At 38.5% G+C, this 27814-nt stretch overlaps 1 protein-coding gene across 3 annotated transcripts in view; it reads right to left on the bottom strand.

Annotated features, from left to right (window-relative positions):
• Window positions 1-6013: 6013 nt before the first annotated feature.
• The window catches only part of SLC26A7 (solute carrier family 26 member 7), a 119642-nt gene continuing 97841 nt past the window's right edge, over window positions 6014-27814 (bottom strand). For all 3 annotated transcript variants that reach the window (XM_086696063.1, XM_025922634.2, XM_086696064.1), the window contains 5 exons: window positions 25168-25216; window positions 15218-15318; window positions 10472-10526; window positions 10290-10393; window positions 6014-9051 (listed from right to left, as the gene is read on the bottom strand). In XM_086696063.1, coding sequence (XP_086552189.1) covers window positions 9016-9051; window positions 10290-10393; window positions 10472-10526; window positions 15218-15318; window positions 25168-25216 — 345 coding nt within the window. In that variant the 3' untranslated portion in view covers window positions 6014-9015. The remainder of the gene's footprint in view (window positions 9052-10289; window positions 10394-10471; window positions 10527-15217; window positions 15319-25167; window positions 25217-27814) is intronic.

Raw genomic sequence — 27814 nt, forward strand, 5'->3', positions numbered from 1 at the left:
CTAGCCACACCCCCTAACCACCACAAAAATCTCAGACTGGTCTCCTTCCCTTGATCTCTCAAATCATTTTTGACCAGCTTGGGAGGCCTACCCTGTTCTCCCCAGAAAGCTGATTATTAAGTAAATAAACTTTTTAAAATCCTCTTGGTGCCTGTGTGGCATCATCAGGCTTGAACCAAATTTCGGGTAAGGGTAGCCATCTCGTCTCTAGAGAATGACCACAAAATAGGTGCTCATAAAGGGTAAGATTGTAATTAGGATTTTAAGAAGGACACAGTGGTTGAGTATGAAAAGCAAAGAAAATCAGTAAGAGGAGGATTGAAAAGTAGCCACTAAGTTTGGGAATTTGGAAGTGAATGAGGATTTTTTTTCCAGAATCCTCTAAAAGTGTGATGGGGAAAACAAGTCAGATTGCAGACGCAAGAGATGAGCAAGTCCAGGCAGCAAATGTCGACTACCGTTTCAACAAATTGGAGTGGAGATTATTCAGGGATGAGGAAGCTGAGCAGTAAGAAAAGGCAGAAAAGGAAGCCTGGCCAAGTAAGGACTGTTTTTTGGTTTTTGGTTTTTTTCTTTTTGTTTTTGAGGGAAGGAAATAAGACAACAAGGATTTCTTTATAGACTAGGGTTACATGCAATCAAATAAAAGAGGTTGAAGACACTGGAAAGAGGGATTAATCAATAGAACAAGGTGGAAAAGCAAAGTGAAAGTTTTGATTAAAAAAAAGAAAAGAAATGAACAAAGCAAGGTAGGGAGGAGAAAAACTCCATATGACAGATTTAATATTGACTAAAAGAAAATCCATCTGGTGATGTTCAAACAATACAAGTATATAAGTGTTTGATGTATGTATCTTTAGGTGGCCAGGCTCAGTAGGAAATTGATAGAGATAATGCATAATGGTTGCTAAAGGTGGAGGCATGGTTACCTCTGGAAGATCCATAGGAATGGGATTTAGATGGGAGATTAAGGTTGTAGTGAGAGTTGAAAATGCTGGAAAACAGGGATGGCAGAATCCCTGAGCACAGAGAAGTGAAAGCATTGACAGGGAGCTCTAAGCCCCACCTCGGGCTAGAGACTGGAAATTATCAGAGACACCAATCTGCAGAAATGTGATCACCTTTCAGCTACCTTCTTTGGATTACCCAACAATCTGGTGGTCTGTGTATACTGCAAGGGTTGGGGTCCAGGATGTCAAGACCACACACATTAGATACCCCTTCGGTTTTACCCAGACTGCAAGCACTTTTTCTAACAATTATTACGTCCTGTTTCATTTCACCTTCTCTTTCCCTCACACTGGCATAAACTTGGACGGTTGGCCCTGGGCAAGTGAGACATCGTGCAGTGGGACCCCCTCCTCACAGATCCACCGGGACCTGGGTTACAGAATCTTGTTACATAACATTTACTTTAGCACAATTTCTGATTTCTTTTTTTTTTTTTATTGTGAGATGGAGTCCAAATACATAGCTTATTAATTTTTGATCTTCAGAATATGTAGGGCAATTAAATCTATTGCCCATAGAAAGAGAATGACTTAAAAAGTAGATGAGGAATGTACTACAGTAAGTGCCTTGCAGAAAAATGAAACCTGAAGACATACATTCACCCATCTGGCAGTGATTCATAATTGAATATTATTTTCTCTCTAGTTATGATGGTTTACATCAGCCTCAATCCCTGAACTGAAAGTAGCTGAGTAATATTGCTGGCACTGTCTTTTTATCCCAGTTCCGTACGTGCAGAATAAAAGGTTTAACTATAATTCACTCTGGTAGCATTACACAGGGAATTTCAATGAAGGTGTTGAAAGAAAATAAGTACCCATGGAGCCTGAGGCTAGAAGGGAACTCTCTCTCTCTCTCTCTCTCTCTCTCTCAATCTCTCCCTCTTTTACAATATGTTTCTAATGGCTATGCGTGAGAAGCAACCTGGAGGATGGGGCCATTTTCTCACATGACTGCATCAGAATCTGTCAAATATGGTATAAATTTGTGAAACGGGAAGGAGACTAACATTTTTCTTGATGAAGGATATTAAATACAAACTTCCGGTCTTAGGAAATTCACCCAGGAATATATGAATAGGGATCGCACGTTTCAGATACTTTCTGACTCTGACAAACTCATATTGATCAAAAGCTGTGGTGACTTTGACATGGTCTTCTGCCACGTGACCTAACTATACGCCCAGTCCCGGTTGCTTAGGAACAGCAACATAGATCCACCGGGTATACATACCGACCAATGCACAAGCCCAAACAGAGCAAGTGATGAACATGTACGTGCCTAACAGAGCACAGGGTGTCTTTCAACTACCAGACTCAGGATAGCCTTTGTGACTGTAATTCCAAACTGTAGGTTGCAAAACTAAAGCAGATGATTGTTAAAAATCCTTACTTCCAAGCCCACCTCAAAGAAACTCTGACTCCCTAGGTCTTGAATAAATGTGCTTGAATCTGCATATTTAGCCAATATTCATGGTGATTCTGGATCACGTTTCAACTAAGGTTTAAGAGAAAGCTGGAACCATCATCTGATTGGTTTTAATTGATTAAAACTCTACCCTGTGGAGTGAGACCCTTACTACTTCAGTATTTTCATTGGCAGTATGGAGAGAGGCAACTGAAGAAAAGAAAAGGTTTACACAAGACAGGAATCGTATGTCAATCCTGTTTTTGGCAGTCGCGCTGCTATTCTCAAATTTTAATTCCAGAGCCAAAGCAAAAGGCATAGGTCCAAGCCCCAGGAAAATCTGCTATGTGGAAAGAATTGTTTGGCTTCATGAACCCCACTTCCACTGTGTGTGTGTCTTCGGGGTGAGGGACAAGGAGGGCCCTGGTCATCCAAGAATGCTGGGGGCACATCGCTTAGCCCCCAACATCACTGTTTGGCCCCCCTTACCACACCAGCCTGCATCCTAACACCACACCCCCACTCCCAACCTTGCCCTCAGCGGCACCCTGGGCTCCAAATAATTTCTAACCAGCCTTCCTCATCAAAATTATGACAAAGTCTAATAAGCTGATTAGATGAACTGGTCCTTCCTAAGGCTAGCACAACGCATGGCAATGGCTTACGTGTATCTTTCCTTTCTTATTACTATAATGGATGACTCATGATAAGAACTTCAGACCCCGTGAAAGACAGGTGAAGCAAATAACTGGATTCAGGAGACATCAAGATACTCCTGAAATCATAGCCACCACAGGGTTAATCATGTCAGCCAACCTCTTCCTCGTATACACACTACCTGTGCAAACCTGCCCTCACCCTCCATTTTTCTTTCTCCTCCAAACCTATCTACTGCCTGGGCATTATTTTCCCTGCCCTCCCTTGCCTGCACTCTCTCAGGCTTTGTTAGCCTAAGTAAAGGCACCTTTATTTAAACAATAAGTCGCTTACTACAAATTTAAGAAAATAGGGAAGCTTGGGAACCCTGTAGGATATAAATCAAAGTGTAAGGAAGTGTAGACACAGGGGTCTTAAATATGGAAGTTGATCTGGAAAACACATTATAGTCTCAAAGAGGCTCTCTCTTTCCTTACTTTTCTATCCTCACAAAGGCAGAAATTACTTCAAAACCAAGAAGGAAAAAAAAAAAAAAAAGCTAGAAGCAAAGGAAATAATGATAGAACTCTAGTTTTATTTTTATTTCTTTTTTATTGAAGCATCTTTTTTTTACCGTATCAATTAGTAGGTATATATTCTTACTGGAATTATTAATTAGCCAGTTTATAAATGTGGCCATAAGAACCAGAGGCTCCAAATAGGAAAACTAATACTACCAAGCTTCCTATACTTAATAGAGAGAGTGATCTTTTATAATTTAGAACCACACGGAGACACATTTGAACAAAATGACCTTCCTGTTGCTAAATCAATACAAAGTAAGGATTTGTATATAAGGACTTCTCTGATGGAGATCATTTCAGAGCACTTAGCTAGTTTGTAGTAACCTAGCATCCTTTCCTTCTTAAAAAAAAAAACAAAAACCAACAACAACAACAAAAAACAAAACAAAAAAAACCAAAAAACCAAAATGGAGCCCTCTCACTGAAGTTAGCATCTGAACTGCTCTGTGCCAGTCTCTGTGACAACTGGTAGGATCACGCATGTCTCTGAATTTTCTTTAAAGCAATATGATAGCTAAAGGAAAATTAAGTAATTCAATTCTGTCTTCTATAACTAGATGGCTAGTCATTAGGATCCATCATCAAAATATATGGCTCAACTTCTGAATAGCCACTGGTACATTGCAAACCCATTTCTGACCACTTCACTCAGAACCTTATCTAAGTAGCCAAATATTGTTAGTAATGTCTATGCTGACCTACTGTCTCTAGTACTGGAATTCTTTGTTCATGATTATCATGTTTTTGATGCAAAAACATTACATTATATTAAACACAAAATTCTACTAAGCCTGTTTCTCAGACATAAAAAAGGAAAATTTTAAATGTACAAGAAATATGTAACTTCCTGCTATGGTATGAATTGTGTCCCCTCCCCAAAATTCGTATGTTAAAGCCCTAGCCCCCAATGTGAGATATGGTATTTGGAGATAGGGACTATAAGGAGGTAATAACAGTTAAATGAGGTCATAAAGCATAAAGGTGAGGTCCTAAGCTTATAGGATTACTGTCCTTATAAAAAAAAGATACCAGAGAGCATGCTCTCTCTCCACCTTGTGAGCAAGAAAGTGGCCATTTGCAAGCCAATAAAAGAGCTCTCAAAAAGAAACTGGCACCTTGATCCTTATCTTCTCAGCCTACAGAAATTTAAGAGATAAACGCCTATATGTTAAGCCCGGCAGGACTAATACACTCCCATTAGTCACTGTTCCTGCCACCCTAAGGACACAGCACCCACTTTCTGCCATACTTCCTATCCTCTTTCCTTGCTGCATTCTAATTATTAGCACATATTATCATCAAACTTACAATAAGTGTATTTTAAGTTTATCCATTTACTTCCTGTTTTCCCTTGTTAGAATGTAAGTTCCATGAGGACAGGGATTTCTTTGTTGTTTTATTCACTGCTGTGTCTTCAATACCTAGAAGCATGCCTTCTCTTCTTGTCTTTGGAGCAGTAACCTTTAAAATGCTAAGGAGGGGCACCTGGGTGGCGCAGTCGGTTAAGCGTCCGACTTCAGCCAGGTCACGATCTCGCGGTCCATGAGTTCGAGCCCCGCGTCAGGCTCTGGGCTGATGGCTCGGAGCCTGGAGCCTGTTTCCGATTCTGTGTCTCCCTCTCTCTCTGCCCCTCCCCCGTTCATGCTCTGTCTCTCTCTGTCCCAAAAATAAATAAATGTTGAAAAATAAATAAATAAATAAATAAAAAAATTAAAAAAAAAAATAAATAAAATGCTAAGGAATACTAGGAGCACTAGAATGGCTCAGTTGGTTAAAGCTTCTGACTCCTGATTTTGGCTCTGGTCATCGTCCCTCAGTTCGTGGGTTCAAGCCCCATTTCGGACTCTGCACGGACCCTGTGAAGCCTGCTTAGGACTTTCTGTCTCTCTCCCTCTCTCTCTGCCCCTCCTGTTCTCGCTCTCGCTCTCAAAATAAATAAATAAACTTGAAAAAAGATAAATAAAATAAAATGCTAAAGAATACTGAACTTGGAGTGCTAGAATACTAGAAATAGTATAAAACACCAGAAACTCAGGAAAGACAAACAACAGCATATAAAGGAAGAACCCAAACAAATAAAAAAATTAACATATACATATACACATTAAAATTATAACATAAAAGATGTAAACCTGGTCAAAGAGGATCGTGTAAATGTTGTCTTGCAGCAAAAAGTACCCTTATTAGCAGTCCATAAATTAAAGCATAATATCTTACAATCCTACGTTGATATTTTATAAGAACAAATTACCAAGAACAATAGATACTTCCAGGAATTTTCAACACATGGTGGTCAGTCTAAGAAAGCAATATGTATTATTTGCTTTGCAGGAGAGTAAATACTTGGAAATAATGGACACAGATCCAATCAAGCATAATAGTTATCATATTTCAATTTATTTCCATGTAAATTGGTTGTTACATGCTGAGTTAGTACAAAGAATTATAAAAGAGATGATTAAATGCATTGAAAAATATAGAAAAATAAGTGCAGCATATTAGACTACATGATTTTTAACTAAAAATCTTTGGATTATGAAGGCACCACTGAACTCATTTGAAATCTGGCAACAAACTCCCACAGAATACAGAACGTGCATTTCTAAGGCATATGTATGTTCAACAACATACTAATATATTTTGGTAACCACTAAATGTCAAACATTATCCATACAGGGTAGTAACACATTAATGTTTTCATTAAAAAAGAAAGATCTCTTTCCTCATTACATTACGCATTTATAGAATAGAGAGCTGTCAAATAAATTATTGCAAAGTAGTTCAAGCTAGACCTTATAACACTTGAATCATATAATCGGGGGCAAATAACCTTTAAAATGAAAGATAAATGGTAAAATTTAAGGGCATTTAATTTGCATAAATGTAATGTTAACGGTCTTTTCCTGGTTTCATATTTTATGCTTAATTTATATATGTCACTCTATTGGGTCCTTAACACTCTTATAGGTCAGTTTTAATTTTTTCGAATTTTATTTTACCAGAATAAGTAATATGGAAGTAGTTTATCATATATAAAAATAAGGTGATCTCATAAAAATAATTTAGCACAACTAGAAACATTCTAGCATCAAGATAATTTTATAGTTCCTTTGTTAACGCTTGCTTTGAAATAAATATGTATATTTTAGAATCTTGTGTGTATAAAACTAAAAGTCAACTTTGGGCTCTCAGAACTCAATTGCAAGGAATTCTTCCATGTTAATGGTCATTGCGACCTTGGGATGCAGAAGAAGACTTAGAACAAAGAGCTTTACAGGGTGTATGGTTTGGTCTTCCTTAACTTTAAAAATAATATTAGCATTTGACACTCAAGTTATTGGCTTTAAAGTTTTATCTATTAAACTTCTAGTATAAACATAGAAATGCATTCAAATACACCTACCCAGACAGTATTGCGTCAGCTTTAACAATAAAATAGAACAAACCACCCATTGATTAACCATAATGATTTGAAGGGCATCCATGGTCCATAATCTCTAACAAATTATAAAATTCCTGCAGTGCATGAATTTAATTATAGGCCAAAGCTACAGAGCAAAATATTGATTCAGACACAGCAAAAATATTTTTTCTTTTCTTAACTTTCCTTGACTTATGTTTACATGCCAACACCAATGGATTTCGGATGGTAAAAGCTGCCACCATCCAACATTGGGATAATTTAAATGGACAAAACAGAGTGAAATTCCTTTCTCTAAGGACATTTTCCTTCTAATTCTTACCCCCTCTTTTTCTTGGAACCATATTTGATGAGAATGAAGGTTGGCCTCACTCATTTTGATCCAAATTAGTGATGAAAAGATTGAGGCTTCCTTTGGGACAAAGACTTTTCTTTTTAGTTCATGTCAACCAAAAAAACTGAAATTGAAATGGTAGGGTAAGTTATGAGATTCACAACATTTATTATTCCCTTTCATTTTAACGCATTGTGCTACCTATGATTTAATGTGAAAATTAAGGGCCATGTGAATGTTTACCACACATTTGTTAGGGACCATTACATCACTTGGCAGGGAGTCGAAGTTTCATACAGATGCCCACAAAAATACCCAAATGGCCAGTCTTTAAATTTTGTTTTCACCCTACTTTTCGAATGCACTTTAAAGTGCCTGCCTCTTTGTTACACTGGCAATTTCAAGAACAGTTTCCACACTTTCAAATGTAAGCATAATTATATACCTAGACCTATCTTTGAAAATGAGTTTCTTCATAAGTGTATCAAATCACCTGATAAAAATATGAACCTCTGTAATTGTATGTGATTGCAAATATATATACAAGCATGAAAATGATAATTTATTCAGGTCACCCTGGCCTGTGGTGTTTGTCAATTACCCTGCTGATTTGGTAGATTTACAGATAATCACACATCCAAGTCCTACTCTAACAAAAGAAAAACATCCTATGGAGACCTCTCTATCTATCTGTCTATCTGGACAGAAGGAGATAAATGTATTATATTGATTGTATCTCTGAAACAGTAAAGTCCCAAATTACTACAATTAATTGTATTAGAATAGGACAAAGCTATTCTACTGGTGGTATTTATTTTCTCATCTAAAAATCATATTTGTGAAAAAGTATAAAATATGCAACTTCCATATGCTCTGGCTCCAACAAAACCTAAGGTAAAACAGAGACTTTCTGGGGTTGGAATGCAGAAATTTGGGCTAAGCATTTCCAATATTCGTAGTAAAACGGACTAATTTCGAGAACTTGGTCACTGGGATACGAGTTATCTTGAAAATAATGCTGAAGACTTTCTTTCATGGAAAGATATGGAAAACAATGGAAAGATATGGAAAATTGTCATTTGTTTTTGTTTGACTTCATCTCTGTGAATTTCATATCATATTGTATAAAGAAACATTTAATCTTACTGATGTTTAATGGCCTTTTTATGTTTTTGGAGGGGAAAAATGGCACATTAGCTAAGTTGTTTTTATGTATTAGTTACAGATGATGCTGGGTTTTTACAAATGGCTTGCAAATGCCCTAAATCTCTTATGACAAAGTATTTCTCAGTTTTACAAGTTAACTTACAACAAAACAGACATAAAACAACACAAAATACCGTGGCAAAGGAAATAAATTCGTATTTGCCTCTCAGTACAGAAAAAACTAAATGCATACCAATTTTTACAAAATAACTATACGATAACCTACTTACTAACAAAGATTAAGGAAACTTCCTGGTGAATCTTGACCAGTGGCTATGCGGTTATTAAGTCACATCGTACTTATAGTAGAGGTCATCTGTAGGATCTCAGCAACAAAAAAGGGTGTGCAAAATGTCAGAGTATGGCCACTTCAGGGCAGTTGCTAAAGACAAGAGCTGTACTGTAGCAACAGGGTCTCAGACTTCACTGTGATCGCTGAGTTTGCTCAAATTCTAAAATAGGAGAGGAAGAAAAAAGGACATGTTCGACTCCTAAATTGCCACCACAATCAAAGAAAGTAGCAACTCATGCAAGCTGCCCAGCCAAGTTAAGCAGATAGACATTCTACCACACATCAGAGTACAGAGGTTTAAAGCTCCAAGTCCAAGGTCAGACTGCTGACGTCGAAACCAGCTCTCCCACTTACAAGTGGTATCACTTCCCTAGGCCTAAGTTTGCTCATTTCTAAAAACAGGTTAAATAATAGTATCTACGGGACGCCTGGGTGGCTCAGTCAGTTGGGCGTCCAACTTCAGCTCAGGTCATGATCTCACAGTTTGTGAGTTCGAGCCCCACGTCAGGCTCAGTGCTGACAGCTCAGAGCCTGGAGCTTGCCTTAGATTCTGTGTCTCCCTCTCTCTCTGCCCCTCCCCTGCTCAAGCTCTGTCTCTGTCTCAAGAATAAATAAAAACATTAAAAAAAAAATAGTATCTACGTTCCAGATCTAATGAATTAATACAGGTAAAGCTCTTAGGATATTTCTGGAATATAATGAATATTCAATAAATGTTAGGTGTATAATAATAGTAATAATAATAATTATGCTATTATTATTATTTTACAAATACATACTGTTCTGATTGAATATAATAGGGATGACTCTGGGAAGCACCGAATGCTGTTCTAGGGATGACGGAAAGCAAAATGATTCAAAGCTAATGAAAAATTGCAGGATGTCAAAGCTTTGGGAACAGTTCTAAAACTAACCATAAAGGCCAGTATTTGGAAGATAATTTTGACACTTCATATCATGGGAGCACTGGACTCTGCAAATAATATTTCCAAAGATGGCAATATGAACTGAGAGGCAAGGGTATCGGAGCAGAAAAAAAGCTATAAGGCTAGGTCCAAAGTATTAGCATTCGACAGAGGTGGATTCAAATTCCCAGGATCATGGATCCTGGAAGAAGCATTTATTTTACAAGCAAGTAGAATGCACTTCATAGGTGATTCCCAAATCCTCTAAACAGTGATATTGTTAGAAGACCCAAATTATTAAACAATGTTCATGACTGATCCAAGTAAGGAATGGAAACATCCCTTTGCTGTAGCAGAGGACTCTGAGAGGGAGAAAATTATAATAGATTTTCTATATCACTGGGGTAATAGGTTAATATAAAAAAATGCAAAGCCCTTGATTCTACATTCTGATTTTTCTTATAACTCCTGAATGCCAACTTGCGTGGCTCACCTTATTTGAATAGATGTTACTTAAAGCGGCAGATACTGATTCAAAAGAAACTGGATTCTCTGAGTCTGGGTTTCCACAGTACTTCATTGCTTTTATCAAGGAAGCTACGAGAAAACACAAGTAATGTAAAGATAGAGTAGCAGAAGGATCATGTTCAATGTCAGCCAAGAATCCTCCCTTACCTGTGCAATGGGCTAATGATATTTCCACACTCCTGTTCTTACAGTCCATGTAAACCTAAAAGAATTAAAATAGTGTACCCACAATTAGTTCATCATAGCAGGCAGGAAAGAAAAAGGCGGACTTAAGACAAAAGAGTATCTAGTTTAAAAGAAAAAAAAAAAAAAAAGCCAATATTTATGATGTCAGACCACCAGAGGGAGGCATTGTTACACAGTCAGGCATCCCCTGACAAACTTGTAAAAGAGACTGCCTTAGAAAACTAAGATTAACGCACTAGGGTATTTAACCTTTACTGCAACTAAGCTTGGCTACTTAAATTTTCATTTAATACATGAAACATCGTTTAATAAAAATTAAAAGACCACATTTCCTTCCCTTTAAGAATGATATAAAATTGTTCTCAACCTTCTCTTATTGGAAGGACCCATTTACAAAAGTGATGAACACTGGTGACCCACTGCTTAGTTTAATATTTTACAACAATTTGTGCATATTCATGTACTCTCAGATCCCATGTATGGATGGAGAACTGAGAACCAAAAGAATCGAAGGCAAATTTCATTGCCCAACTTCCATTTTTAAAAGTCCATCAAGTTGAGAGATCCTAACTAATTTGCTTGGTGTACTTTAGAGTCTTGCCTCATTCAGGTCCTAGGAAATATCAGGTAGGAACACCTTACTGAAGGCTCTCATTTTAAATTCACCCAGACCAAAGTCAGCCCATGAAACTCAGTGACAATAAATTGAGAAGTTTTAGCAACTCTAGGATGGATCTGGTTATGTAATAGAGATGTATCTTACATATAAAATATAGAAAGTTGCATTTATAACACATTATAAGAATATGCATGATATATCCAAAAATATTCCCTTATATGATTCCAGAAGTAAGCAGTTATATTTTAGAACAACTGTAGAATAATGGCGGATGTGTCACTCGGAGCATGAAAAAACAAGCAAACAAACTATACATGGATTGAGACTTTGCCATTGAGTAAATGGCTCCTGTCTTTGTAAGTGAAAAGGATTAATTCAAGGTGACTGGTCAGTGTTTGACTTTTTCTGGAGCGCAGGAGGCACACACACATTGCTGCAGGAGGCACACACACATTGTTGATGTTGATAAACATAATCACTGACCTTCCCCGCGTCCTAAGCAGAAGAATAAATAGAACTTGTTCCATTTCCTTCAACCTGTATAACTCTTAGGGGAATGTTCCTACCACTGCAGTGACTAAGGAAATAATCTAGGAATGGTAGGAAGTGGGAAGACACGCAGGCATGGCTCAAGAGACTCTGCGGCTCTTTACTCTGGACCCTCTTTCAGTGGCTGGAACTATGAAATGATATTAGTCACAAGGATATTATTTGCATTTTAAGAAATGACTTTTCAAAATGAGAACAAATTATAAGAGCTAGAATTACTGAGTACTTATTAATTTCTAGAAACTTGGCTGTGTGCTTTCTTTGCAATACATCATTGCTAAGCTTTGCAACTTCATGCAGTGGGTATTTCTACTTCCAGTTCACAGAAAAGCAAATGCTTAGGCCCAGAGGGTGCAACTAGCTATATGGCTAATATTTGGATAGGACTTATCTATCTTTAAAGCTAATGTTCTTAACATACATCATAATGTATCTATCTTTAAAGCTAATGTTCTTTTTATTTTTTAACATTTATTTATTTTTTGAGAGACAAAGAAAGAGCAGGAGCAGGAGAGGGGTAGAGGGAGAGGGAGACACAGAATCCGAAACAGGCTCCAGGCTCTGAGCCATCAGCACAGAGCCCAATGTGGGGCTTGAACTCACGAACCATGAAATCATGACCTGAGCTGAAGTCGGAGGCTTAACCGACTGAGCCACTCAGGCGCCCCCTAAAGCTAACGTTCTTAACATACATCACAATTTACTGTAACCATAATGAAATAAACTTAAGTAGTAATAAGGAAATTAAAAAAGGCAAATGGACACAAAATTGATGATGTTCTTATACACAGATGGAAGAAACCAGGCCAAGGGCAAATGGTATTTTCTGCTAATTTAAAAGTAAAATGCATTGGTTGATTTGCCCCATAATTCCATTATGTAGTATTTTAAGACCATGAAGATGAATGTAAAAAACAAACAAACAAACAAACAAACAAAAAAACACCTTTCTTAATATGTCCTGTACCAAATTATTAGGATTCCTCTGAATTCCCACTCCGTGGGAATAGGTAATCATTTCCTCCTCTTGACAAACTGTAATCCTGATGTGCAATGTCTAGAGAGAGCAGCTAATGAACATTTGAGCATATTCAAAATAAATTTAAAATACTAGTAAACAAAAACTGCACATACTGGTCTTTCCCAGTAAATGGACAATCAATCCTAATCTTGTTTTTCCCAAAATATGATCTTGGACCACTTGCCTCAGAATCACCTGTGGTTGTTTAAATAAAGATTCCTGGACCAAAACTAGGACCCAGAAGACTGCACTGTAGATGAGCACCCCCAGTGAGTCTAGTCTTCTGCACACACACTTAAGAGCATGCTTCCAGACCCTGGCGACACAGAAGAAATAGAAATGCCAAACCACAAGGAGCCCCTACCCACCCCCTACCCACCTCCTCGCCCCAGTGAAGAAATATCTGTCTACAGTCCAGATTTAGATGCAGGAAAACATGACATATTCAGGTTGAACTCTATGCCAAACTGTGCAAAGATTTTATAGTCAACAAAGAGAAAATAAAAGCATATTAATTAGGCAAAAGGGTGACATAACGAAAGTTGCCACTAGATTTAAGGCCTAGGATATTTAAAATGCAATTGTTGGGGCTCCTGGGTGGCGCAGTCGGTTGAGCGTCCGACTTCAGCCAGGTCACGATCTCGCGGTCCGTGAGTTCGAGCCCCGCGTCAGGCTCTGGGCTGACAGCTCAGAGCCTGGAGCCTGTTTCCGATTCTGTGTCTCCCTCTCTCTCTGCCCCTCCCCCGTTCATGCTCTGTCTCTCTCTGTCCCAAAAATAAATAAACGTTGAAAAAAAAATAAAATAAAATACAATTGTTTTTGCACAATTTGTTTTCTAAATATCTGCTCATGATGAATGAAACAAAATTGTCCCATCATTTTCACAAGATGAATACACAGTGATCCAGGAGGTAACCCTGGATAATACCTTGTAGCCAGTGTGACAGTACTGGGGACTACACTCTCTGACAGTCACACACTAAGCATCTTCCCCTCCCCATAGTCCCAGCCTTATCTCCATAGGAAAGCGATACTAAAGGTGATCTTTGCACTATGTTCTCGGGTTTTTTTTTTTTTTTTTTTTTTTTTTTTGCACTATCTTGAATTTGGAAGGTTGGACACTGCAAATTTATGTTTATAAATGAATAGAGGCACAATTACGCAACACCACAGAAAACAACCAACACCCATAATGTAAAACTGTTTGGAAACTACTGATCTTAACTCTTTAAAAGTCCATTTTTGATTTCTACGTCTTTCCCTGATAAGTAACTAATACAAGACTATCCTATCCTCCATAAATAAGTAGATGACTGACCAAAAATATACAAACAACTGTTTTCAGACGGTGAGAACAAGGAGCACAGGACTGAGTTCCCTGAAACAAAGAAACACATGAAACAAGTTCTCCAGTATCTCAGCTTTCTGCACAAAGCAGCTTCTGGGCCAGAGCATGATGGAGGCCTTAGTAAAATGCAGAGCTTCCCTGAGCTACACAGTCAGAACTGGAGTTCAGGAAGGGCTGGGTGGGTGAGATCTGTGGGGAAGAGTCGAGGAAATGAGGGAGATGAGCAGAGAAAGAGCTCCAGAAATTTTCACAGGATTTTGATTAAGTTTCTGGCAGAATACAAAGCTACCCATGGGGGAGACTAGTAGGTGAGGATAGGGAATCTCTGGGGAGAAGAACCCAGAGACAGGTAAGCTGAGCTCCAGGCCACAGAAGCTGGGAGAAGGCTGAGGTTTGTTGAAGAACAGAGGTTTTTCTATCCTCAAGAGCCTCCCCCAACAAATTTAGGATACTGAGGGAGGGAACAAATGGAAACGAGAAGGAGCTAACTTCCCTGTTGACATAGCATTTACTCAAAAAAGTAGAGGAAAAAAAATCCAGAAGTGTCTGAGTTTTCCTTGAATTGGAAAAACTAAGTGCTCTGCCGTCTGTTGGAATGTCTTGTGAGCTATGTTGATTTTGAAGAAATAAGCAGCTTTATTTTTTGCACACCAAGGTCATGGAGACACCATGAAGATCATAGGGTAGAGAAGTCAGCACCGTCATCTGATAGAATGGAGAAAAGCCTGTGCACTGGGGGCTGTTCCAGAAATCAGATATGGTATCTGGTCAAACTATACCCCCAAGGAGGGTAAGAGAAAACATCTTTCCATCACCGAGGCCACTTTCTCACAAAGGGGTCTTTTCTTTCTAGAAGCCCGAAAGCTGACTTCCCAAAATGCACTGTGCTCAGTACATCTCACGCCTGCATTCTCTTCTCTCTGACTACCCCACGTGAATCCCCCACCGATACCCCCACCACCCCCCCCCCAAACACACACACCAGAGGCTTGATGGGATCACCTGAACACAAATCTATGGCAGTGGGAGTTGTAAAGTTCTATGTTCCTTGGGGAGAATGAGTGAGATGAATACTAAAACAAGTGGGGTCAAGACCCCAGAGCTGAGACAGTAGGTGGTGCAAACCCCCATTACTGAAGAAAAGGGAAAGAATCAGTCCAAACACAATACCTCAACAAGCATGGAGACTCCAGAATAGTCAAAAAAGGTTACTCCACTGCAATCCAGGATTAAAAAGCATTTCTCACTGGGGCATGGCTGTGAAGCTTCTTCTGTAAGAGAAACAGAGACTTGGGTTAGAGAGAATTCGAGATTTCAGCTGCAGACTTTGTTGAACCATGGAAAGGTAACAGTGGCCTCGTGTGCAACAAGACTGGTTCCAAACACTCTTCGGGTCTTTTATTCTTCAGTGAATTACTAATGACTTCTGAAATCTTTAATTTTTAATTATTTGAACGTTATTTCAGGTAATTCTTACATAACTCCGAGAGGAACATGGGATAGGTTAATTACAGAGAGATGCACGGAAGCTCAGCACGTTTAAGTGATTTCGAAAGAACACCTGTCAAGTCTGGGCCAACCACAGACTAGAGTCGAGGCCTCCAGGCCTTCTGAATAGCACTCTGTCCACAATATCACCCAGGCTCCTTCACGGGTATGCCCTGAGGTAGAGCCCTGTTTTGTGGTGTCTGGAGATTCATTGCTGGGGCTTGTCTCTTGGGCTTGGAAGGGATGTGTGTGAGGGACCCTAAAAATTAAGCTTGATTTGGTTCACAGTAAATCTGCCTCTCAATGTACCCGATAGGGAAAAAAATTTACGTAGGAGATCAAGACCTCTTATTTGCCGACGTCTTGATGGCCACAGTTTCCTTGTGTGAAATGACTTATTTCTAAGCAATGACAAGGTCCCTCTAAGAACTGATATGGCTCTCAGAGCAGACCATGTGAGGTAAGATACTTCTATGGTTAGTAGGCAAAATCTATCATATAAACTCCAATTCATTAATTATTATGAAATTCTCTGAAGAAATAAATAATTTTTTAATGTTTATTTATTTATTTTGAGAGAGGGAGAGAGAGAGACAGCACAAGTGGGGGAGGGACAGAGAGAGAGGGCGAGAGAGAATCCCAAGAAGCCTCCTCATGTGTCAACCTGACATGGGGCTCCAACCCATGAACTGTGAGAGCATGATCTGAGCCAAAACCAAGAGTCAGATGCTTAACCGATTGAGCCGCCCAGGTGTCCCTCTGAAGAAATAAATTCTTAATTGGAATAGTTTTGCTATTTAAAATACCCATGTTTTTCCCCTAGCACGGCTACAAAAATGTGGGAATATGGTTGTTTCTCAGCACTGGAGGGAAGTGGAAGGGAAATTGTGTATTTTTTGAAAACTGCTGCTTAGAGGTAAAAAGAGTGTCAAACACTGAACATTTATATATAGCAGTAATTGTTAGGAAAAAGAGAACTGCTACAAAGTTATTCAGCTATAGGATTTGTTTCCAAGTTTCAGCTTCAGATTTATATTCATATTTATTATTTGAAATGACAACTATGGAGCACGTACTATGTTTAGGAAACTTTTTGAACACAGTAGTTCAAATGTAGTTCAAACTATAAGGTTTCAACACTGTACTGAGTGATACAAATGTCAGTAAAATACTATTCCTTTCTTCTAGGAGCTCATCCTTGAATGCCGAGGGTAGGATTGGTATATAAATGACATGACAAATGAAAAAGAATGGGAATATACAAGAAGAAGTCCCTCGAGTGATCACTCAAGGCTTCATGCAAAAGGAGCCTTGCAGGATGTATAGGATTCCAAAAAGTAAGACACACCGTGACTATTCCAACTATATGGACAGCTGTAATTAAACGCTAATGACAGTTTGAGATTTCAAACTCCTCCTTCTCCCAGGCAACCAACATATATTGAGCACCTAATGTGTGCCAGGCACTGCAGCAGTGCCTTCTGTTTTCCTGTTTCTTTCCTAGAAAGGAGGGCCAACAAGTATAGGTTTAGGCTATATACCATTGGCCCCAAATGGTAAGTTAGAACTTAAACCTAAAAGCTACCATAATTTAGCTCTTATGGACCACTCAGTAGTAATCATTACCATTCACTCTTTGCCTAATTAAACAAGGGACCTACCTCTACTAATGCAGAGGCTCTTATTTATATCCTTAGATATAATGTGCCCTGCTCATGATCAGAGATAGGAGGGGATTAAGATCACAGGAAAAAGAAAAATTCATATCCAAAGCAAAGGCAAATAGTGGAATGTTGATTGATATTTATTCCTCTTACCTCTTAGTCCCATAAATACACACGCACACACACACACACACACACACACACACACACACACACACACATATACACACACAGGTTGACACTAGAATAATTGGAGTATAGATACTGCTATTTCATTTTGTTTAGAGGTACAGAGACAGAATGTCCAAAAGCATGTTAATTCATTGTTTTTCCTAAAAGAAGCTACATAAATTATTATCTACAACTATTACAGTATGGCATGAGTTCTATCATCCCCATCCCTTAGCCAGACAGACATGGCTAATCAATCACGGTATTTTTTTTACAATTTTTATCAACTTGGTGCTTCAGGAAGCCACTGCTAGTTCACAAGAAGCTTATTTGCCAGTCTGAACTTAATACTACAATGAGAAGACAATCTATGTAGATGTTATTTAGAGGGATTGATCACTGGATCCAAACGACCAGAAAGTGATGGTAAAAGGTACAGAAAATTCTTTAAGAACCAAGTTTTTTTTTTCTTCCCTAGCCTATCACACTTAATGTCACTTGTAAACTGTACTTGTCACTATTTATATTTTCTTTTGGTTATTTTATAATTTAAGCGGTGATAGATTGTTAACTATAAAAATGTTTGGGTTGTATCAACAGCCATACAAAAATTTCCCTTCTATGGTCTCAGTCGGCTTGCTTTGTCTTTCACTTTACATCCAGTTTCCTCTTTCCTGTTCCTTTAATCAAAATATGGGCATATTTGCAGGCCATTCAAAACAAAATAGAATAAGACAAAAGAATTGTGCCATGTAGTTGTAGATAATAATTTACGTAAGCTATTTTAAGGGAAGCAATTCATAATGCCTTTTCCAAATAAAGAAGACATCTTTAATGGTAAGTTACCAATTCTCTCAAATGAAAATTTAAATAGAACGGACACTTCTGAAATCTTTCCAAAACAAGTGAAGTTTTCTTTTACACAGTACCCTCTCTGTTCTGCTATTGTACTGATTTTATGGCTATAACCTTGTGTTCTAAGATTCTAAGTAAATCAACCAGTGCAATAAAAATCACATTGTCGTAGAAAAGAGTAAAGTGAATTCACAGCTAATATCCTGCCTTAAGCAAAATGAGGTAGGCTTGGAGCATGTGCAAAGGAGACAACTAATCTATACCCATGTGGGATGTGGTAAATGATGGGCTTTATCTACAAAAAACAACATTTCAGAAAGAAATTAACCATCAGGTGTGGGTGGGCAATTAACTCCAGACTGTGGAAGCAAGCTCTCTCCTGTAGAATATTCATTAACTCCTTTAATTAAAAAGTATTCATAGTTGCATAATTTAGGAGTGCTTTTCATATACTTCAAAAGGTTCTTGACAGTCTGTGAGTCACTCATAATTTTTTAAGAGAAGGAATTTTTCTGTTGATATCAATTAACTATTGAGAAGAAGATTTATATCTCTAATTTTTCACCAAAAAAACCCAGGAGATATGAAATATTTAGAACTGTAACATTCTCTTTGGAAAACATGTACTTATACTATCGAGCATCTCATTTGTTCTTCACTCATTTGTTCATTCATTCATTCAAGCAATCAGTCAATACAGACATATTTTGGGCTGAGTGCTGTCCTAAGTAAGGCAAGGAGAGTGGTAAACAAGAGAGATGATGGTCCCTGCCCTCAATAGACACAACTACACCAGGAAGTCAGCCGATTGAATTAGTAATTTGAAATTTTCTGAAGGCCAGGAAAATCACGCAGAAAGTGTTAAGGACATAGAGGACTGACCTGGTGTGGTAGACAGAATCATGCCCCCCAAAGATGTGCATATCTTAATCCCCAGAACCTGTAAACATGTTGTTACATGGCAAAAGGAATTCTATGGATTTGATTAAGTTAAGGACCTTAAGATAGGGAGATTAACCTAGGTCATCCGGGGGGGCACAATGTAATCACAAGGGTCCTTAGGAGAGGGAGACAGGAGGGTGGGAATCAGAGAAGCTGTGGTGATGAAAGAAGAGGTCAAAGAGAAATCTGACAATGCCACACCGCTGGTTGGAAAATGGAGGAAGGGGCCAGGAGTCATGGAGTGCAGATGACCTCCAGAAGTTGGAAAAAGCAAGGAAATAAATGGATTCTCCTCTAAAGCCTCCAGGAAGAATACAACCCTGACAAAGATTTGATTTTCTCCTGTGGGATTCATTTCAGTCTCTGTCTTTTAAGACTATAAATGTGTGTTGTTTTAAGCCACTAAGTTTGTGGTAATTTGTGACAGAAGCAATAGAAAATCAGTGTACCTGGGTTGCTGCTTTGGGGAGTGAGGAGAGGTGGTGGGTGAGGGCAGGGAATTTGTTTTAGACTTCGGGACCCGTGAGAGCAGAAATCATGCCTGCTTTCTTCACCCTTGAACACGCAGCACTGGTCATTGTGCCCGGGACTTAATAGATGTTCAGTAAGTACAAGAAACATGGGCTGAGGCAACAGAACATTAACTAATTAACTCAGGAATGAGAGAACAGAACACATGAGGGGAGATCTGGAGGAGGAGGTGAAGGTAAAGCTGGCAAACCATAGCGTGAAGAGAGATGTGCGCAGGAGTGCCTCTGGGGCGTTCCCAAGTGACTACAATGCTTTGGGGACACAGTCTACACATGGTAACAGAAGATTTCTTCACATTTGAGCAATTTGTGTTTTCATTCAGATAAATATGGTGCTTGCCATCTTATAATTTATGTAGCTTGTTTCATATATTTTGATTATTCAATCATGTGCTCAACAACAAATCTTCCCCTTCTGTGTAAATTACTGGGGGAGGGCATAGATTTTTTAATTCTCCCCCGTTTCCCACTCTCTTGCTCAGCTTTGTCTCTCTTTGGTTTAGTTACTTCCAGATTTATTTAGCATTCCCGCAAACCCACTGGACGTCTCCTGGACGTCTTATATTCCCCACTCTCCAAAGTAAAGTTACCTTCCCTTTTCACTTCCCACCCCCTCAGGTTCCACATCCTCCCAGTGTGAGAGAGACAAAGCTTCAGAGTCATTGTTTTGCCCTCTCCCCTCCTCCAACACCCAAACAGTGCCAGCAGCGTTCATGACATGCTGAACTCTCTTTCAAATTCATCCTCTCCCTCTATTGTCATAACCTTGTGACCATCAGCACTCTCCCTGCAGACTGCTTTCAGACCAGTGTCTCCTGTCCCAGCTTCGAGCATCCCTTCTTATATGCATGCCCACTGGCAACAGGGACCCAAGTCCCGCCTCTGTCCCTAACTGCACAATTCAGAGCAAGTTAATTATCCCTTATGGGCCCCATCTTATTCATCAGTAACATGAAGAGTATCCTATCACCTATTTGAAAGCGGAAGTGTAGTATTTACTAATTACCTATTTCAGAGTTATAAAGAGGAATGTCCTTTGAAAACTATCAAATGCTATACAGATATTGCCTATCCTTACAATTTTCATTCACTGACCAAGTGTTCATTGAACACAGAAGGATAATGCAATGAAAAGTTAAAATGTATTTCTTGCCTTAAACATCTAGTTAGAAGGAAAATATGCAGAAAAAGAACAAACTCTATAACCACTTAAGTCAATATGTGACTGAGTGAAGCATGTGGTATCTCTGCTTTTCTATTACTATGATCTCCATTTCACAGCTGAAGATACTGAATTCCAGGCTGTGCTGACAGCACGTTCCCCTGTATGGGTCTGGTTGACTTCTTTTTATACTTAATGGGATTGCCAAGCAGTGTGTCCTTCAATTTTCTTTTTACTTTTCTGTTAAATCTTGAAGACAGTATAAGGTCTGGATTGGCAGATCGAGGAGATAGTTCTGTTCAGGAGAATCCAAATAAAGGCTCGGAGCCAGGGATGACTGAATTAGATACCGGGGGGCCGTGAGTTGATTTAACTAACTTGGATAGAGGATTTGTGTAATGTGGAATGAAAGAGAAAGCAGTATAAGAAGATAAGAAAGGGCTTTAGGTGCCCTAAAGGGCTGAGGAGGGGGCACTGGGCCTACAGAAGGGAAACTTCACGATTAATCATGTGACAGACTTTCAAGTAAAGGTGATTTAAGATTCATCTGTCATTACACGACAGAATGAAGTCAGGACGGCAATTACCTCTCAGCTTGCATGTCAACACCAAGCATTCACAGTAGCTTCCCGCAGCCCTGTCCAAAGTTCTCAGGCTACCTTGGCTCATAGGAGGAAGCGCCTTGACCTATTAGTTCTGTCTGAGGTGAGCATGGGACACTGGGTATTTTCTATCCATGGATTAAAACCCAGACTATCTCATGGCAGGAAAAAAAAATTCTAATTCATTTTGAACATGATTAAGGACAGAATCAGAGTTGCAGAGGTGAAAATTTAAAGGTAATAAAACCAAGAGTTATAGATTTTAGTAATTAATTAAAGCCCAGGGAGGTGGGGCACCTGGGTGACTCAATCAGTTAAGCGTCGGGCTCTTCATTTCAGCTCAGGTCATGACGATCTCATGGTTCCAGAGATCGGAACTTGGAGCCCAGTGCAGGGCTCAAACTGACAGCGCAGAGCCTGCTTGGGATTCTCTCTCTCTCTCTGCCCCTTCCCCAAAATAAATAAACAACAACAAAAAATAAAGCACAGGGAAGGGAGGGCAGGATGGTGTTTCTGAACAAGAAGGAGAAATAGGAGGACTGAGGATACTCTGGAGTGTCAGAGGACAGGAGGAGGACGCTAGAAGAAACATTCTGATCAACTAGTCCTGACTATTACAGAAGGGACACAACAAAAGTGATGGTGCCCATCAGTTGCTGCTCTGTGAAAAACGGGCCTGGCCTAGTGAGGCAGAGGTGACAACACTCTTAAAAGTTTCCAGGGGCACCTGGATGGCTCAGTCAGTTGAGCGTCCAGCTCAGGTCATGATCTCGTGGTTTGTGGGGCTGAGCCTGGCATTGGGCTCTGTGCTGACAGCTCGGAGCCTGGAGCCTGCTTCAGATTCTGTTCTCCCTCTCTCTCTGCCTGTCCCCCGTTCATGTTCTCTCTCTCTCTCTCTCTCTCAAAAATTTTTTGAGAATTTTTTTTTAAAGTTTCCAGATAAGCAGGAGAATAAGACATTCAATAAATGATCATTAAATAAGTACTATACCAGTATTATGTAGGCATTCTTTGAGAACATGAGGCAGGATGAAGTACATTTACCACAAAAAGTTAGAAAAGACCAGGGGTGCCTGGGTGGCTCAGTTGATTAAGTGTCCAACTTCAGCTCAGGTCATGATCTCATGGTTTGTGAGTTCAAGCCCTGCCATCAAGCTCTGTGCTGACAGCTCAGAGCCTGGAGCCTGCTTCAGATCTGTGTCTCCCTCTCTCTCTGCTCATCCCTTGCTCTCACTCTGCCTCTCTCTCTCTCTCTCTCTCTCTCTCTCTCAAAAATAAACAGTAAAAAATTAAAAAAAAAAAAAAAAAAAGAGACCAGAGAAGCTGACATCTGAGCTACATCTCTGTTGATGTGGGGTCAATGCCATTGATTCATATATTTATATAACATTTATTTTATTCCATTCAATATGTTATATATTCATTCAGAATATATTTTATATGGTAATATAATAAACATTATAATAGGTTATCCTCTTATATAAACATTCTACATGTTCTTTTGCCATTGTACTGTTAATGGATATTTCAGTTGTTTCTAGATTTGGGGAATTATAAAGAAAGCCTATCCTTCTTTATACAATCTTGTATATGTTTCCAGATACAAATATTAACAGATTCCTTTTCCTATTGTCTTTAGAAGTACAAAAATTAATATGTCAGCATCTTCTGTTTTTTGAGTTTATGTAAATAGACTTGGAATTTTATGGAATTGTTCTTTTTTTACCCTACTACATTTTATATAAGACATTCAATTTCCTTTATTGTATAAGTATACCAAATAATAAGTATATCAAATAAAAATTCAATTGCATAATACACCACAATTTCTGTGTTTATCTGCTACCTATTCTGGAAATATGGGTTGATTTCAGGTTTGGACAGTTTCAAATACTACTGTTGTGAATATGCTTGTTTTTGTAATTTGCTGTATACAGGCTCTCATTTCTTCAGGTTGTCTGAGTAGGAGTGGAATTGGTGGTCAGAGGGTAGGTATGTCTTTAACTTTACACAATTTTGCCAAACTTTTTTCCAAGGCTGTTGTCATAGTTTACACCCCCACCAGCATTGTAGGAGACTTTTTGTGCTACATCCTCAGGAACCCTTGGCATCCTCATACTTTTAAATGTTTACCAATAGGGGCGCCTGGGTGGCGCAGTCGGTTAAGCGTCCGACTTCAGCCAGGTCACGATCTCGCGGTCCGTGAGTTCGAGCCCCGCGTCAGGCTCTGGGCTGATGGCTCAGAGCCTGGAGCCTGTTTCCGATTCTGTGTCTCCCTCTCTCTCTGCCCCTCCCCTGTTCATGCTCTGTCTCTCTCTGTCCCAAAAATAAATAAACGTTGAAAAAAAAAATTAAATGTTTACCAATAAACCACATAGATATATACGCACATATACATGTATATATTAGTGGATAAATGCAAATTAAATCCCCTATTTCTCCAGTAATTACTGCGAATGACAGTCAAGCATATTCTTACATGTTTACTGGTAAATTTGAAAATGGCTGTTCACGTTTTTTACCCATTTCTATTGGGTCGTCTACCTTTTGTTATTCATTGATTTGTAGAGGAGTGGCAGCCCTTTGTCCACATTATGTGTTCTACCTATTCTTCCACTCTGGCTTATCTTCTCATGCTTTATATGGTGGCTTTTGTTGAACAAAAACTTAAAAATAATCTAGTAAAGCTTAATGGTCATTTTCTTTATGCTTAATGCTTTGCATTTCTTGTGTATTTTCTCCTATCTTCTCCTCTAAATTTATATTTTGTCTACCACTCTTAGGACTTTGATTCACTGGGTACTGACATGGAGATATGGTGTGTGAATTACAGTGAATGATTTCATTCATTATAGGTACACAATTGTCTCATCATTGTATATTAGCAAGACTATCCCTTCCCTACTGCTCTGCAATGCCATTTTGTCACAAATCAAACATCAATAAGTGTGAGATTTTTCTACCCTTCTGGGCCCTCTCCTTTGTCCTATCAATCTGTTAATTTATCTTGGAACCAGTACCACACTGCATTGATTATTAGAGCTTTATAACATATCTTGAGAGTTAAGAAAACGTTCTCTCATACACTTCACATATTTCATGAGTGTCTTGCCTATTCTTGGCCTTTTGAGTTTCCAAACAAAATTTAGAATAAGCTTGTCAATTGCCATTTAAGTGTCCTAGTGGAATTTTAATAGGAATTACACTTATATTTATAAATAAATTCAACATAAATAAAACTGACATCTCTTCAATATTAAGCATTCTAATGGACATGGTAATTTGCTTCTATTTATTAATAAACACCATTTACTTAAGTATTGCGAGTATTTTTAATACCCTGTAACAAAGTTTACACTTTTCGTTCTGTGTAGGCATACACATCTTTACTTAAAATTTACTTCTACAAGTAAGCAGGAGGTGAGATAGAAGGAGGAAGATGAAGAAGGGAAGGAGGAGAAGAGGAAGGGAGAGGAGAAGGAGGAGCTGGGGAGGAGAAAGAAAATGGAGGAAGGAGAAAGACAGAAGTAGAAATAAGAGGAGGGTGGGGCAAAGGGCAGAAAAGGAGGAGGAGGAAGAGAGAGAGAAGGAAATGAGGAGGACAGTAGAGGGAGGTCCAGTGGCAGGAAGAGGAAAGAGGACCTATTCTCTGGTCTATATTCAAGTCAGAACACTTTAATTTTTTTTTTTTTTTAAGCTAACTCACCATTGCAGTTGCCATTGGATAGAGAATTGAGCAACGTGTTTTGTTCACACTGAAATGAAAATAAATATAAGGAAGAATAACATTATAAAAATTCATTTCTGTCCCTGAAAACAGCACATTTTTATTTTCTCCATAAATAACAAAAAACTAGGCTCTGATAATATTTTCCATTAGTCTTTTTTTTTCAGAATGATAAATACAACAAAACTGAAATAATAAAATAATCAATGGTTCTAAGTATTTATTAACTTGGTAGATAATTTATGTTACCAAGTCAGACTATCTTGTTTAGAACATTTTCTGCAAGACTAAGTTTGTTTTGATTTTTGATCAAATTAAACGTTTGCATGTGCTTTCGTGTAGTGTATCCAATCAGAAATTAACCTCATTAACACAACATTCCCTAACAGAGAGGCATTGACCATATATTTCATATTATATTAGAGTTAACTGTTCACCGGCAGCTCCATGAAAATGCCTGAGAAACATTGTTGATCTATGGAAATGCTGGAAAATGAAAATAATCCTTTATTCTACAATTAAAGTTCTTTGAAATTGTCAATAATTGATGCCTCTAATAGATCGCATGCTACCTACTTCTCAAAAGATTTATTGTCATTATTGTTGTTGCTGATGATGACGATGATAGAAGTTGATATTTTTGACTACCTACTAATCACCAAGGACTTTATGTTAATTATTTAATCCTCAGAACAATCCTATGGAGTTGCTAATCTCATTTTCCATAGGAAGGAGCTAAAGATTGCAAAGGTTAAATAACTTGACCAAAGTCACAAAGTGAGAGAGAACCTGGGCTAAAACCAAAGCTCCTACCTTTCCGTTCAGAACCTCAGGCTCCCAACCACTACATTCTACTGCTTCTCACGCGAAATCCACTTCTTCCTCAAGGCTGACTAGAGAACATCTATTTTCTCTTCTTGATACCCAGAGATGCAGCTCATATACTTTAATTCTGGCTCTGACAGTTATCAGCTATATTTCCCCCAGGTATTTTACAGTTCTGAGTCCCAATCTCCCTTTTTTGTAACATTCACGTAATGCCACTTACATCACGGGGCTGGTGATGATTAAGTAACAGCCTAATTAAAAGGACTAGCCTCTGAGAGACATTCAAAGAATGTGAGTTTCCTTTCCCTGCTCTTATTGTTAATCCTGTCTGAAATCTGTGCAAAAGAATTTCAAGTAATTTATGTAGATACTCCACCCTCAGAGAGGTGAAGCATAACTCCACACTCTTTAACTGTGGGCTGCACATAGCAATTTGCTTCCAAAGACTACCATAAGGAAAGGGTAGAAACAGAATAACTTCACACCGGGGAAACCTGACAAATCCTACCCCAGGTAGGTGACCAAGGTTAACAACAGAGATACATCATATTGATAGTATATACCTTTGACATGATATGATGAAAATGGAACTTCATCTCTATAGTTTTATTCCTAAAACCCCATATCCCTGCTCTTACCATGCTAAATTTCAGTAGAGGGGCATTCTACAAAATACCTGAACAATTCTACTCAAACTATCAAGGTCAGCAAAAATAGAAAAGTCTGGGAAACTGTCACAGGGAAGCAGAATCTAAGGAGACAGGACAACTAAATGTAATGTGATGTCCTGGATGGAATCCTGGAACAGAAAAGGACATTTGGCAAAACTAAAGAAATCAGAACAAAGCAAGAACTTTAGTTAATGATAATGTATCCATTTTGGTTCATTGATTGTAACAAATATGTTACACTAATGCAAGATGTTAATAACAGCAAAAAACTGTGTGGTGCAGGGTATAGAGGAATTCTCTGTACTAACACTTCTCAACTTTTTTGTAAGTCTAGAAGCTTTCCAAAAAAATAAGTCTATTAAAAAAAAAAACCTTGTTTAAGCAAAAGAAACTTTTGGATAAACAGCAGATTGAAACTTGCTTTGTAAAGTGAGGTCACAAAATGATGACTATTACAGGAGTATCTATAATCTATACAATAATGAACATGAATCCAATAAACACTAAGACTCTGAGATCCTCCTGAGCTTCTGTATTCAGGAAGATATTTAATAATGATATATAGGAAGTATATTGTTGCAGTATAAAACAGGAAATCCTTTTTCAGTTTGTGTTTTGAATATGATGTGATTCTTCTTGCCCCAGGATGTTTTAAATGCCCTTCCATTACCACCATCTGTTGAAAATGTGACTGTGAGAGGAGACCAAGGCCCCAGCAGAGCACCCTACTTTAGGAACTATGGGAATTGATGCAGACTCGTGACTGTAAACTGAACTTGGAACAGGTGCATGGTCCTTAAACAAGAAGTTGATATCCTAGGCGGACAGCACATGACAAGGATAATATGAGATGCCCCAAAGAGTATCCATGCTACCCAAGACCACCAATTCAACCATTCTGAAGAAAGGTCTATTCGTGATTCCTCAGAGAGCAGACCTTCCAGATTACCATCTGAATGCTTATTGTACCCTTCGAAACTCACAGTATGTAAATACACACAATATTTACATTATTCTCATAGTGAAATGTCCTCTCAAGAAATCATTCCTTATCATTATAGTTCTGAGTGAAAGAATCCCTTTGGATGTCATTATGTACCAGTAACCCAGATTCAATGAACTCTACT

Source organism: Puma concolor, chromosome F2 (genome assembly GCF_028749965.1).
Source record: "Puma concolor isolate L17-30 chromosome F2, mPumCon1.1.hap2, whole genome shotgun sequence".
In the NCBI taxonomy this organism is placed as follows: domain Eukaryota; kingdom Metazoa; phylum Chordata; class Mammalia; order Carnivora; family Felidae; genus Puma; species Puma concolor.